The sequence below is a fragment of the Scatophagus argus genome, chromosome 9 (genome assembly GCF_020382885.2).
Source record: "Scatophagus argus isolate fScaArg1 chromosome 9, fScaArg1.pri, whole genome shotgun sequence".
Taxonomy (NCBI): Eukaryota; Metazoa; Chordata; class Actinopteri; family Scatophagidae; genus Scatophagus; species Scatophagus argus.
Window position 1 is genome coordinate 6,132,537 of NC_058501.1, and position 15,489 is coordinate 6,148,025.

The 15,489-nt window shown below is 40.4% G+C and overlaps 2 protein-coding genes across 15 annotated transcripts in view; one reads left to right on the forward strand and one right to left on the reverse strand.

Moving 5' to 3' along the window:
• Positions 1-1,249: 1,249 nt before the first annotated feature.
• Positions 1,250-7,348, forward strand: prss35 (serine protease 35). Its single transcript, XM_046398369.1, has 2 exons — positions 1,250-1,625; positions 4,996-7,348. Exon 2 carries the CDS (start codon positions 5,015-5,017, stop codon positions 6,287-6,289), a length of 1,275 nt encoding a protein of 424 aa, XP_046254325.1. The 5' UTR covers positions 1,250-1,625; positions 4,996-5,014; the 3' UTR covers positions 6,290-7,348.
• A 2,719-nt stretch (positions 7,349-10,067) lies between these two features.
• snap91a (synaptosome associated protein 91a) overlaps positions 10,068-15,489 on the reverse strand; it is a 40,960-nt gene continuing 35,538 nt past the window's right edge. For 9 of the 14 annotated variants that reach the window (XM_046398362.1, XM_046398360.1, XM_046398368.1 and 6 more), the window contains 8 exons: positions 14,730-14,960; positions 13,034-13,228; positions 12,922-12,940; positions 12,467-12,557; positions 11,688-11,783; positions 11,398-11,523; positions 11,124-11,228; positions 10,068-10,676 (listed from right to left, as the gene is read on the reverse strand). In XM_046398362.1, the coding sequence (XP_046254318.1) occupies positions 11,148-11,228; positions 11,398-11,523; positions 11,688-11,783; positions 12,467-12,557; positions 12,922-12,940; positions 13,034-13,228; positions 14,730-14,960 (839 nt within the window). In that variant the 3' untranslated portion in view covers positions 10,068-10,676; positions 11,124-11,147. Of the gene's footprint in view, positions 10,677-11,123; positions 11,229-11,397; positions 11,524-11,687; positions 11,784-12,466; positions 12,558-12,921; positions 12,941-13,033; positions 13,229-14,729; positions 14,961-15,489 lie in introns of those variants that run through there. The other 5 variants (XR_006844233.1, XR_006844232.1, XR_006844231.1 and 2 more) reach the window with 2 other exon arrangements.

Sequence of the window (15,489 nt, forward strand, 5' to 3'; positions counted from 1 at the left end):
ACCACGGTTTCTGATGATGATGTATAAACATATGTTCTCTGGGCAGAGCAGCTATATGACCATGAGATAAATATAAGGACTACAGAAAAGCTGGCTTTTGAATGCATATTATGTATGTTACTATGTATGTATGTTTTACCACCTCGAAATTGTGAACAGCTCCAACAAAGCAGTGGTGAAAACTACATTAACCAAATACAATACAATTTTCAGATTCTTGTGCTTTGATTGATTACTTCCATTTTCGACAGCCGTTATTGTTAGACAGATTGATGTCCTGCATCCAGACTTATGACCACCTTATTAAACATGATGCTTTGTAATAGTTTAAAGTACCCCACGGAAAAGTACCTTAGTCCTGACTCAATACATTAAACATTAAATCTTGCTTTCAGGTAGATTCATCAGCAATAATAATTCAATATTTATTAGTAGTGCTATTGGCCCACTAATAAAATAATGACAGATCCTTTAAATCCTGTAAATTGCGAGGTTGGGCCTCCATGGATTGGACTTGTTCTTCAAACCCACACATGCTAAATTGAATTGAGATCTGGAGTATTTGGAGGTCATAGCAAAAAACTAATTTAACACATGACAAAGTGAAACTCTTAGATTGTTTCATAACTACTCTATGACAGTGCCCCTTCGGGATTGGAGGGCTTGACTGGATGCCGCTCCAATCAGAGTCTTCAACTGGCTGGAGGAAGATGGAATGGGCGGAGCCTCCAAAGGTGAACTTTTACTTTTAAGTAACTTTTTGTACTATTAAGGTTAAAGGATGGAAAAATGTGTTCCACATGTTCCACGACTGTATCAAACAGTGATTTTCCCTAAAATATCTCAGATTCTTTCAAACTAGCTGGAAGTAAAAGTGTGCAGGACAGAAAAAAATAATGAGAATATTAGCAACAACAGCAAAAATGAAAAATAGAAAGTGGTATCAAAGAATATTTCTGTGGAAATTTATTAAATTTAATTTATGTGTATAGGCTGTGCATACAGCTTGAATTTGCATTTGCATTTACTGTACAAAGCCACATCCCTGGTGCTTACACTTCACTGGGCTTGTAGAATCAAAGTGCTGCAGATGTTGAGGCTCACATGGCTCAGAACTGAAATGCCTAAGAAGCTATTGTATTGTATGAAGAGCAGTGGAACTAATTCCCTCACAGACCTGCTCAAAGTCCCATTTAGTAAGGCTCTCCTCCTGCTGCATGGCTGGGCTGCAGCCTGCCAGCCTACCAACACACCTCCCCACTGAATAGACCACTGACTTCACCCAATTCAGCCTTTAGTTAGATCTCTCGGTCTGGTCCCACCCATATGTGAAGAGCTTTTGTCACAAGTGGAAAAAAAAACGTCCTTTTTGGATTTTTTTTCCCCCTGCCTCCCTCCCTTCTCAGCATCAAGTGCAGCCAGAGCCGAGCGTCCCAGCCGCGACTTTCTCTCAGCCTCTTTGAAGAAGCAATGAGGAGAAGGGAGCCTTCGTCCTGCTGATACCGGGACGTCTGGGATGCAGTAACCCCGCGTTTGTTTTCCAGTGGGATCATATTTGTATATTATTCGGGAAGACAAACAATACATTGCGGATTTTGGCGTATCCATCAATCGGATGCAAGCAGGTAGGAAACTTTTGTCATTTTGTACAACAATAACCATCTCTAAAAGTGTGTGAAATGTGGTCTGTATTTGTTTTCGCATTATTTAATATTTAGGGGTTTTCAATTTCGAATCGAATTCTCTCAGTTTTGATTGTGGATGCTTATCTGTGTGGATGCGCCCTTTTCCCCTGAGGAATTTAATCGGAATAGGAGCCAAAACTATGCGTAATATTCCTTAATAAGCCTTTATATACTGAAGCATCTGACTGTTATCACTAGTGACGTTATACAATAAGTGCATCAAACATATTTTTGAAATACAGTTTGCGTGGGTTGCTTTAAAATTTATAGAGACATTACTCCCCTTCTTTTCACATACAGTCACTATGCTGCAACAGATGTGGAATTACAGATGTTGTTTCTCACATTTCGTTGAATACCTAATTTAATCGACTATTTACTTGCATTGCAATGCCACTGGTGATTTTCGTTATTTTTGGAAAGAGAAAAACAACTGCTTAGACGTTTACCAAGACACCTTGATATTGATCAAAACTAAAACATTTTTTTTTATTGTAAACCAATAACAGTTTCTGTTTCGGGAAACTCTGTGCCTTAGATGAAGTTTTTGAAAACACGTCAAATTAATGAAATCACCCTTGTTGTTATACTTGGTGTTGAACTAGACAATAGATGGTGAGCCATGCTTATTGAGTTGCAGATGGACAGCTGCGCCATAGCGCCCTCCACTGGTCATTTGTCTCCAGGCTGCCTTTTAGCAGTGCGTGTGACTCCCTCCACCGAGGGATGGAGAGGGCACAGCTTCTTGTTCAGCTGACTGCAGTGGAAAATAGTTCATCTGAGCGCCTTTGACAACCGAGAGCTACCATGGCAGCATATCAGTTTCCACTCTATGCTGAATAATTGCAGGCTTTCTTCTGGATTTGTGTTATGTCTGAGTCTGGCGGTGGGAGTGTGAAGTTGAACAGAAACTAAGGGTCATTTTTGTATTCTCATTTATTGAGACTGTTTTACAGCTCTTGTGGGCTTGTATTTTATTACCGTCTGTTTTGGGGCTGGTTGGATGTCGACAACTGGGTATGTTTTATTGGACACTGTGTGGTGAACTCAAGCCAAACAGTCTCCTTTGCAGCTGGACTCTTTTGGAAGACAATGCCCTTACTGGAATTTAGTTTCAACTAAAAGAGGAGATTTGGGTAGTATCTCTGAAATAGATGATGAACTGTTGGCATGATCCACAGATTATGCTGCACATTCTTCCTCTCAGCTTAGTCTCCTGGGAGTCTCATTTTTACTTTTAATTCAAAGTGAATGTGTGTCTCTGGAGCCCCTGGTCAATCTAATGTCCTCCATAAAAGTGTGTCCTCCAGCTGAATACCTCAGATGTCAGCGGGTCTATCGCACATCATTTAAACCCTTCAGACAGCCAGAATGAATGAAATCACTGTGACTTTTCACTCTGGATTTCTGTTTGAAATTAACTGTTGAATTTACACTCCTGCTGCAGTGTTCCTCAGCAAAAGGCATACAGATGATTTTCTCTCCTTGTGTCTTGAATGGCCTGTGTGACTTCATTACCACAACCATGCTGATGAAATGAAACTCCCTACTCTGTAGTTACATGATGGACTGCTAAATCTATTAAAATGTACCCGAAGTGTAATTTCCTTTATGGGGTTATCAGGATTATTGGCAACACCACACTCATACAGTAGAAGCATGGACCGGCAAGCTGTCTGGTGCCTGCATAGTCTCTATGTTAGATGTCATTTGTCAGCAAGGACAAGGACTGGAGTGGAGTTAAAGAAACCAGATATGGTCATTACTGAAGAAGAAGGTTAACCATTGTGGCAAACCTCCAAGCCACTGTCTCAGCCCATACAGAGGATCTGGGTTCATCCTCTCCTCACTGCCTACAGCCTTCAGCACAACTCAGAAGACATAAATCTCTACTCCAGCTTGCAGACATTGTATCAACTGCCGAGAAATTTGTTTTTCGAGAACTCAAGAATATTTTACACAGAGAGATATTCCTTCATATATTCTTCATATATTTTTCTGCAAACTTGAGCATTTTGAGGAATTGTGCTCTTTAAAGAAATGGACAGCCCTGAGTGTGCTGTTTTGCCACAGACTGCTGAGCCTCCACAGTGAGTCCATAGTCTAGGCCCATTGGATGTCTCTAATAGTCTGGGCTATACTGCCTCTGTGTGGCCATAAATAGATCTGAGTGTGTTCTCTCCCTTACTAAGCAGTAGTGATTATAATAATAAAGCAATTATCACAGAATTATCAGACAAAAGAAATCAATTCGATAGCTTTTTGCAATCATGATGTAAAAACACTGTTGTAGATAGGTGGTTTCTGAGCTAATAAACTGGTCAGAAACAGAAGAAAACTACAACAGACTGAACTAAGTTAAAGGCTAAAGTGAAGACAAAAACAGTAACATAGCCATGATCTGTTTAAATTACATTACATTATTACTTGGCTAAAATAAAGAGTCTGCAGCCATGTATGCACTGTATGATTCTGTACTTTTGAGGGGCCTTGAGCTAAATACAAACAATAGCCTGCTAACATGCTGGCTATGACACTGCTATTCTGCTCATCTTTACAGTTAAAATGTGTACCATATTCACCATCTTAGATTAGTTTGTTAGCATGATAATGTTTGCTAATTAGCACTAAATGCAAAGTAAAGCTAAGGCTGATAATAATGTAATGTAATAAACCCAAGTACAGGTTTAAAATATAATTTTGGCCTAATGATGGCGGTAGATAAAAGGCAGGGATTCTCTGAAGTGATTATATAATTCATCCTGCAAGAGGTTTGAATGTGATTGCCAATGTGTACATATGTGTGACATTTTATAGTAGTCCATCCATCCAGTTGTTGAGACATTTCACTCAAAACTACAAATGTCAACCTCACTGTGGTGCAGGGGGAAATGTCAGGGGTTCTCTGAAGTTATTAGCCTTCATCTTCTGAGAACCAAATTTGCTGGTAGCACTAGATTAAAAGTAAGGGTTCACTTAAGTAATTAAGTGCTCCCGGCAGTTCAGCAGGGAGGTGTTCAGACATCTCATTTAGAATCAGAATGAAAAACCCATGTAGAAGATGAAGGGGAAAGACAGAGGTTCAACAAGAGGATAGGTTTCATCATGCGAAGATCATGAATGTACAGTATTTCATGGCAATCTATCCAACAGTGAGATATTTCATTCTGGTGTACCGACAAACCAACTGACATTACCCTTCCTAGACTCACACATAGCTAATAAGTTATGTATTCAATAAGTCTTTTTATCTTTCCACCTTTATTACAAAGTTTCACTAAATCTTCCTCTTTAACACTTAACATTTCAGATCCAGGCCCAACTTAACAATGGGCCCCATACCCCTGTGTGTCCTGCTTCCGGTGACGGTACTGGCTGTGGTGGTGGCTGTCGCTAGTGAGGAGAATACAGTCAATGATGAGTATACCTGGCCGCAGTGGAAGGTGCCTCTGGTAAGAAAAAGACGTACTGTGCCTCTCAGCAACCCAAACTTCGCAGCCCATTCTCAGGCGGAGCTGAGTGGGATCTGTGGGATTGAGTGTCAGCGTCGCCTCCCTACCACTTCTCTGGATGACCTGGAGCAGTTCCTGTCCTATGAGACAGTTTATGAGAATGGTACACGCACGTATACCTCAGTTTCTGTGCAGGGTCTCAATGAGATGGCTGACTGGTCCAGAAACATCTCGTCTAGCTCCCGCCACAAACGAGAAGTGTATGGTACAGATACCCGCTTCACCATTTCTGATAAGCAGTTCTCCACCAAATATCCCTTCTCCACCTCTGTGAAGATCTCCACAGGATGCTCTGGAATTCTTGTGTCACCTAACCATGTGCTGACCGCTGCCCACTGTATCCATGATGGGAAGGATTATCTAGATGGGATGCAGAAGCTGCGTGTCGGTATTCTGAAGGAGAAGTCCAGACGAGGGAGAGGAGGCAAAGGCAGAGGAGGGCGAGGAAAGGGCAAAAGGAGAAAGGGAGACAAAGATAAAGAGGAAGTGCAGGAAAAGGACCAGAATGGTGGGAAAGGGGACCGCAAAGGAAAAAGGAAAGGCAGGAAGAGCCGGAGTCGGCGAAGTGTGGAATCAGAGAAACCTTCGTTTAAATGGACCAGGGTTAGGCACACTCTGGTGCCTAAGGGCTGGTTCAAAGGTGTGTCTAATGGTCTGGCTGCAGATTATGACTACGCTGTTCTGGAGTTGAAGAAAGCTCCAAAAACCAAACACATGGATCTGGGTATTATCCCTTCGCTCAAGAAGATCCCTGCTGGGAGAATCCACTTCTCTGGCTTTGATGATGATCGGCCCGGCAACCTGGTGTACCGTTTCTGCTCTGTCTCTGAGGAATCCAATGATTTGTTGTATCAGTACTGTGATGCCAAACCTGGCTCTAGTGGCTCTGGGGTCTACGTCCGCCTCAAAGAGCCTGGCAAGAAGAAGTGGAAGAGGAAGATCATTGGGGTTTTCTCCGGTCACCAGTGGGTGGATGTAAACGGGGACGGGACGCAGCAGGATTACAACGTGGCGGTTAGGATAACACCTCTCAAATATGCCCAGATCTGCCACTGGATCCATGGGGACTCAAGTGAGTGCCAGGTAGCCTAAGACAACACAGGAGTCCCCATTAACCATCAACCCTTTCCATCCCTCAGACCGACCTCTATACCTACTCTTACCATCACCAGTCATTATTAACCGGGGGCCTACGACTGCCTCTCCCTGCCTTCCCCTGCCACGCTGATCTACACACACACCCAACCTACAAACAGTCAGACTGACTCTGTGTTGACAGCAACCAGGACTCATCAGTGCATCAAGAGAACTGTGGCTCGTCAGCTTTTCTAATTTATTTGCTAAAACATACAATTCGGAAAAAAATGTATGCATTTTCAGATCATTCTGGTCGGCTTCTATTCCTTTTATTCCTCTCTTTTCAAAGATTTGACATTTATGGATACAGTGTTGGAAAGTGTGTATATTCAAATGTCAAAGAGCAAAGTCCTGGTACATTTGTCTTATATTCCATTCAGGCTGTGTACACAGAAACTTGCATTTTAAAAAAGTGTTCTCTTCCACTGTAAAGAAGAGCGTGTGTATTGGCTTTGACAAAAGACCTAGGAGAAATTCATTTAACTTTTGTTTTACAAATGAACTATACGTACAGTAGATATTGATACTGTTTTATAAACACTTTAATTGAACAATCTGGCGTTTGCATTGTGTATATCATGAACATTGTTATTTTTACAACTACTTTTTTAAGAGTTTCCTGTCTAAATAGAGAAAGGGTCCTTATGGGCACTGTATAGAATTTTTTTGTGAGTCTCATCATCTTTTCTCTGTTCTTGCAACACAATGAAATGATGGCAAATGTGATTTCATTGTTGTGCACATACTTATATCGGTGTTTAACCAGAAGACATGGTGCTAATTTATGGAACTGTAAACGTTTTTGTTTTTTTGACGGGTGGGAGTGGGGGGAGGGGGGGCTTCTCAGAATATATTTTGATAGCCTAGTACTGTAACTATGTATTTAATATGAGGCTACATATTTGAGTTGTTTTAAAATGGGACTGAAACATTTACTAATTTACTTGAGCTGTTGAGATCTCTAATTGAAAGGATTAAATGACATAGCAAAATATGTTGTGATATAATAACAAATTTAGGATGTGATATTTTTATTTGTCCTGTTGTTTATGCTCCAAAAATTCCTATGAGTATCATTTTGAGTAGCTATTACCTGATTACCTAATGATGCAGATTGAAGACGAACAACCATTAAACCAAGATTACTACTTGGTTGTGTGTGTGTGTGTGTGTGTGTGTGGGTGTGTGTGTGTCTGTCATACACTCGTTTCCAGAAAACATAGAATCAACTGTTAACATACTCAACAACAACTAATGCCTCACCATAAGTCAAACCTACCACATTCTTTTGCTCAAAGCTCAAATATCATAGTTATGAACCCACAGGGGAATCATCACCCGAATGTGCAGTTCCACTAAACTCTCATGAACGTCATCGGTTCATTGTTTTGGCTTTTACATGAACATCTTAAATGTTTTATTTTCATTCACACAGCATCGTTTTTAACATGATGCAGCTGCCCAGCACCATGCATGCAACAGACGTACAAAGTTAGCAGGTAATTGGTAAACATTGTGAACAGTGTTGGAGAGAGAGATTTCTCTCAGGTGATCAACAGACTAAAACAGAGCTTAAAGGAGAGCGAATGCTCAACTTAGTGTTCACCAGGTGGACAGAAACACTGTTGCTCTGTGTAGTTGGATATGTAAAATGATAATTATATTTGTATTGATAATTTGTCACTCATAATATGACAGCTTCATTTCACATCCAGGCACCCAGGATCCAAACAGTGCACTATGCTGAAATAATGAAACTATCTGGCTGCATGTTTTCAGTGCATCCATTTGGCAGCAATTTGACTTAACTATATGTAGGACCATGGACCAAGAATAAAACTATATGTGAATGAAATGACCAAATGATGACAAAACTGGCTCTTCATGAGACCCCGAGGGTGTATTGCCCAGGACATTTGCCAAGATGGTAATCTGGCCTTGGTGAACAGTCCACTATAAACATACCACTGACTTTGTGGGAAGTTCATGAAATACTCCTTCAAACCGACATATAATTTTTATGATATGAAAGCAACACAATCCTTCATGGGCTGTTCAATCCATAATTGAATTTATTGCACCTCAAAGGGCATACATGCACTGGGGAGGGTCATCAAAAAATAAAATAAATTTACAACTAAACAAAAATACAATTTTAATAATTCAGTCATGAAAAATGTTAATAATCTCCCATTATTATTTCTGAATCACATCAGATTCATACAACCAATTGCTTAGTCTGTCCACTGAAACAACAACACACAAGTAAGTTTTACATTAGTCTGGTTTACAGCACAGGACTGGAACCTCTGGTATATACAGCAGTTCCAATGCACACCAACATATTGATTCTGTTGTAAGTGTGTGGGATCAGAGAAGCTTCATGTTAAGATGCTTTTTGGGAACATGATCATGGCTAAACAATCAGTGGCCTGTTGTAGATTCCAACACTGTACACATAACACCCATGTGGCCACTTAGAATATGTAATGTTGAAATGATAATGTGCCAAAGGTCAGCAATAATCAATAAACAACTTGAACAAAAATTATGTTCAGACAACGATCATATGTGAATTATTTTGTCAAATCTTAATGTTTGTCTCTGTACTTTCAGGTGACCTTCACTAACTTGCTGTTAATATAACATTGTCAAAGCAGCAGTGTCATAATACACACTGTCAGTTGACACCCTGGGTGCAGCCAGTTAGTAACAAGGAACTTCAAGCACTGTTTTAAAAAGTGGGTGCCAGTTTTGTTTGTAAACAATGTGGATTCTAAAATTTTCTAAATAAATCTGCTTTTCAAGTGTTTTGTCAAGTTTTGTGACAAAGTACGGTAGATGCATTCAATGCATTTGTTATTCCTCAATGATACACACAAAGCTTATTTGGTCATAAATAGTGCATATAAACAGAGCTTTGTTTAGTTAAAAAACCTGACAGGGTACCTTTAATTCATTCCTGATTCTGACTTGTGTGGAGGCGTGTTCAGCCATGGACAGGTGAGAAAAACCTGTCCTTGCTGCTGGATCACCACATTGGCTGTCTGCTATTTCTTGAAGTCTGGATCTCCATTTCAAATCACATTTGTACATATTTGCTTTTTATTTTAATTTGATCTGTCTGAACATAGAATTTGGTATAGTGATGGAATAATTTACTTGGACACAAAAATATCCATCGTGACCGGATCATTAATAAAACCACTGGCGACTTATCCACATACGTAGTGTCAAAACTTCGGGTAGACACTTATTTTACTTAGTTCAATGTGAGTTTTCCGCGATGAATAACTACAGCATTTTCTCTGGAAGAAAGCTGTGTTCTTTAATTGCCAGGAAATATCAGCAGCAGCAGTCTAGTGCATTAGTCATTCATTCATTTGTGGGTGACATGCGATAAAGGTCAGGCTGTGCGACCAATTGCAACCATGTGGCCAGGTAGCATGCGCTGAACCATACAGCTACCAAGGTGCTCCAGGGAGAATTATTCTAAAAGAAACAGAACATACAAATAACATTTGACAAAAGACAACCAAAGAAACATAGAAAAATGAGCCACAGTAAAAAAAAAGAAGAAAAAAACAAAAAGGATTGCTTCCTGGTCTGGTATGATTCAGAAGCCCATAGAAGATGTTTGTTAATATACAGTATATTAATCATATCATGTATTCATGTTTGTCTGAATACTTTCAAAATATGACAGGAAATAGAAGGATACTCACACAACTTCTTACAACTTCATGTCAGATTCACATTTATATTTCTCTTCAACAGACATACAGAATAGAGACGTAATCCTCACCAGAGAAATCTATGTACACCAAAGAGGACCTTTCTGTAAACAACACATGAAATGCTTCTCCGAAAATCTACTGGGGCTTCATTTACCACCCCCATCCAATGAGAGAGGAGCGAAGAAGAGCTCCTCCCCCTTCATGAGGAGGCGGGGACACATAATGGGTGGTGGGTGGAACTTAGGACACCAAAACACATCCATCATTCAGCTCAATACTAGAAATAAATCTAAACACATACACCTTCACTTTCTCTCACTTACTTCTGTGGATTTTTTTTTTGTCAGGGTTTTCAGTGATTTTGTTTAGACAAAAGATTAGTACATCTACTTAAGCACACGCTTTTATTTTTTTCTGAAATATATATAATCCGCTATGGTTCACTTTCACATTTTGTGCTACGACATCACACAGGAGAAGGGTGGGATGTTGATGGGCAGGGTGGAGAAGAGAGGCTCTTATAAGGTTGAATAGTTGAACTGGTATCCTGAGATGCTGACAGACACCAGGTATAAGGTGACAGGGCCCTCCAAAGAAGAAAGCAGCTGGAAGACAGGAAGTAGAAAACATTTCAGAGTGAGACCCATGTGGTTCTTCTGGTTGTCAATTTAAAAAAAGTGCAAGTTCCATGTTAAAAAATTGACAGTCACTTTTTTTCTTGTTTTTACTGATGCTGTGTTTACACAACAGGTTGATTTTAGTTGAATTATCATTATCATTAAAGTTCCTGTTGGTGTAATAGGTGCCCCAATACCTGTCTACATGTTTTATTTATCAACTCTAAAAAAGGATCCTTAGGATTTTGAAACATGTTTCTTTCTATGTAATTTAAAAAGTGTGGTAACAAATGAAATAACCTGATCAAAAAAATCTCTATCATTGGCAGAATTTAGCCATTTTATCCTTCTGTCCACCATATAATTCATAATATATTTCACTGAAGCAAAAGATTCATCAGCTAGCACAAAGTGAACAGTATATACTATATGTACTCTTGTGAGCTCCCAGCTGAGACATTATAAGAAGTCCTTGAGGTCAAGTTCTGCCAAAGGGTCCTTGGGCTTCTTGGGGCTCTGGCTTGTGGGTCCTGGAGAAAGCTGAGAAAATAAGAAATGCAGAATTTAAAATATTGACCAGATATGAAGCAGCAGGAAAACAAATCTACAAAAAAGTTTTGCTGAATTTTTAGGCTAAAAGGAATCTTCCTGACATAGGACAAATGACCTTTTTTAGTTAATGAGCGCTCTATAATATGTGGTTTGTTACCGGTGCTCCGGGTGCAGCAGCTCCGGGTGCAGCGCCAGTGAAAGGAGGTCTCATCATGGGCTGTCCCATCATAGGCTGCCCCATCACAGGTTGCATCATGGGAGCTCCAGGCCCTCCTGTGGGAGGCTGGTAAGACAGGGACAGCACTGCAGATTATAATTTATGAAGGCTATGTAAATTTATTAGAATATAACTACTACACAGATGCAGTTTTGAGTTACAGATTCAAAAGATGATGAAGGCCCACAGCAATAATACAGAGAACTTACTGTGAATGAAATAAAACCTACCATGCCAAAACCAGGCTGTGCACTCATTGATGGCACCATGGCTGCAACAGGCGGAGCTGCTCCTGGTGCCCCAGGAGCTCCAGGGGCAGCACCAGTCTAGAGAGACAGGATACATCAGGAGTGCATAGCTTTGCATGATGAGGACTTCTGCGACTGGAGGAACCTTTTCATAGCTCTAAGAACCCTCTTTTTTATTGTACCCACACCACAAAAACTCATCACAGTTCTAAGTACCCAGTTTAGAAGAAGTGTTTTAGTTGCTCATCAAGCAGAAAAGGTAGCTTGAGTGATCTAAGTGCACACTGATTGGTGAGCCAATGCAACACTGTCAACTGGAAGCGACATGAAACATTAGCAGTGTAAGCAACAGCTGGTAACAACTGCCTTAAAAATTAAGCAAAACACAGACAAGTGTCTCTTCAATTGTTGTTTTTGCATGTCACACAGAAGTATTGTTGCAATACCAACCAAAATCAAGCTTACACCTTTGCGGTGCTAAGGCAAACAGAAAAAAGATGCCCTTGAAGGAGGAGCTACCCAGTGGGCAGTCTGTCTTCAGAAGTGTTTGAAAAGACCTAACTTTTCAATAATGAACAATAACAAATGTAGTTTTTGTCATGTTTATCTTTGCTCTTTGTAATGTCTACAGAAATTAAAATGTGTTAATAGCTTTATCTGAGTCTGCGACAGTCTGTAGCAGTTTGTAGCAAAATTGCTTATGTGATTGTGTGAAAAGTGTGATTTCTTGACGAGGGGTGTGGTGTACATGCTGTTCTTACCATGGGGGCTCCTGGCGTACCCCAGCTTGTGGGAGCTACCTGTGGCATCCAGTTGGCGCCTCCTGTCAGCTTCTTCTCACTCTGTGGGTCTCTAAAGGAGATCAAACAAAGGATACACCTCATTCTCTACTGTGCACTTTGCCCCATGATACTTTTAATTTTTGGAGTGGTGAACGCAGAAAGTCAGCTGAAGGTTAACAGATGGGACATGTAGACACAAAGAGAGACAGAATTCCTGCACTCACTTAAAATTCAAATTCAATTAAAACTCCAGGACTTTTACTGACATTTATCAAAATGACATCAATTTTGCTCCCAAGAAATCCTAATGAATTCATATGGTTGACTAAAAATGAATACAAATAACTGGCCTTGTATAGAGTTATCTATACATATTTAAGCTTACACACAGCTTACATCATGCATTTAATTCACATCTTAAAACACGCACTTACTTTTTCTTTACTCCAAGGTCTGAAAAGAGGAAAGAAAGAAGTTAAATTTATATTCAAATATTATTTATACACGAAATATACTGAGCTCCAGACAAGAAAATCTGCAGTCCACCTCCAATCAGGTTAGCCAGTGAAGAGTCAAGGTCTCCTCCAATGGTTTTGCTGGGAGGTGGGGTGGCGGGAGGAGCGGCTGCAATGCCTGCTGCAATGGGAGTTCCAGTGCTTCCTGCTGTACTTCCAGCAGTGCTGCCCCCGGTGCTCTGAGGTGTTACGGTGGGCATCAACAAGTCGCCTAATCCATCAAACACTTGGGGGCAGGGTGGAAATGGTGGGACACCAGAGAAACAACATGGATTACAAATCTGCAAATCCCTAATCTAGCTATGACATGGGCAGAGTACAGATGTGAGACCAGACGGTAAAGTGAAGGGGACAGTCCGACTGTCATAACATCAGCAGTCAGCTGTGCATTGCATGCACAATGTAGGACTGTACTGTAAATATATTTAAGGGACATCATGTGGTTGGCTGTTTGGCCAGTTTACATAATGACATCTCTGAAACTTAAACAACAGTTGATTTTGGAAAAAAGCACAAGGTATTTCTCATCAAGGCCAATGAGTTTAGAGGTTTTCATTCAAAGTGAACACCACAGAAGCATTTGAAATTTGGCTGAGGGTGCATTCACTAAGTCAGGGGTCGCCGCCCTCTTTAGTCTGATATACCACACGAACTCAAGTAACCTTTCATCAGTACCACCTATCAATTAACAATATCTATTGTACAACATTACACTGCCACTGAGATTGGCAAAAGCAGGACAGTTCAACCATTTACCCTTTACTTTTAGCTAACTTCTCTGATAGTTTTTAATACATTCACATTCATGTTCATGTTTTATTTAAAGTACTGCTTCACAATTTTTCCACAAACCCTTTGGCAACTTCAAAACCCCTTCGTAATAATCCTGGTTGGGAGTCACCATGCTAAGGGACAATGTAAAGGCTAAAGGAGGTTTTAGGGCCTAGTTAGCAGGACCTGGAGAATCTACCACAGACTCTGGCCTTGATGGTATGTGGTAACTAGAAGAGCCACCCACTATACTAAAATACCAAAGGCAAATAAAGACGCATTGTGCAAACAACAATACAGTAAGTCTTGACTCATGCAGGAGGCAGTCCGGGGTCGTAATGCCACATGCAAAAACACAGAACAGGAGACTTTTCCAAACTGCACATGCCGCAATGCGCTGCAAGGTTGAACTCACCAATTACAGATTAGAAGAAGCAAGCAATGACCCAGCAGAGTGGCGGGAGCACAGATTTGTTTTGAAGAGGGAAATAAAGATGCAGATGAAAGAAAGAAAGAAAGAAGGAAAGAAAGAAGGAAAGATTGCAGAGAGGCGGTGGGGTGAGCGTGAGGTCGACAAAGTTCAGCATTTGTGAAAGCATAAGAAGTACAAGAGAACGGATTAAAAAAAGAAAAAGAATCACTGCGAGAGACAGCAGTGCTGAGGAGTTAAGCAGTTGGCAGACATAAGGAGGACAGTGACAGCAGCACATATCAGTGTGTCATTCATGCAGTAGTCAAGCTCTCTGCAGGAAGATATAACTAAGTTATGGTCAATGTAGCTCAGTTTTAATAAACCAGAGCAGACTGATGCAAATCAAGCAGAAGACCTGTGCAAAATATGAACAAAATACTTTGATTCTTTAATATTTCACTCTTCACCAGGCATGACAATGAGGCAGATTACTCAAACAAAACAAAACGGAAAAGAAATATTTAACATGTTATGATCCACTCACTTGAAGCATCAAAGCCACCAGAGGGCGCTGATGTGGTGGCAGTTTCTGCTGAAGCTGGTACTATTGGTACCGTTGCCACTGCAGCATGTACAGGTGGTGATGGAGAGGGAAGGGAGCCAAGAGTGTCAAATCCTGACTCCAGGAGGTCGTTCTGCACCGGAGCTGAGGCCAGAGCCAAGGCTGGAGCCAGAGATGGGGCTGCCGTGGGAGCCAGGGTGGGGGACATCAGGCCTGCAGGGGATAACAAACAGGATTGTAACTGAGACATAATATGTAATATTGTGAGACTGATCCATGAGAAACATACATTAAATATAATCACTGACACAACAGCAGCAGCAAAAATAATATGAAAATGAAATGTGCAACATGTCTTGCAGTATCTGAGCAGGACATGTCAGAGTAAAGTACATGAAGACAAAGAATACAGATGAAAAATCTGCATCATATGCCAAATGTTCAAATGAGTATTCAGGATCTGAGACAACTGTGAATCAAATCAAGACAACTGCGATATAAATAAAATCTAAAATACAATAAAGAACATATATATTAGCGGTTAAGGTTAAGGTTAAGAGGTTATAAGAGAAATTCCTTACATTAGTAAGGACAATGACACTGTTTTTAAAAGACATTTTCAAATGAGTCCAATGCTACTATGGAACTGCTGTGGAATAAATTGCAACCAATCCTGCCAAGTCTGCGTCATTATTAAACTGATAAATGTATCTCTGACATTACTGCATAAGTTCTTAATCAA

Bases quoted from the DNA above. Each gene is read 5' to 3' on its own strand.
- prss35 (XM_046398369.1), top strand. From the start codon at position 5,015: ATGGGCCCCATACCCCTGTGTGTCCTGCTTCCGGTGACGGTACTGGCT.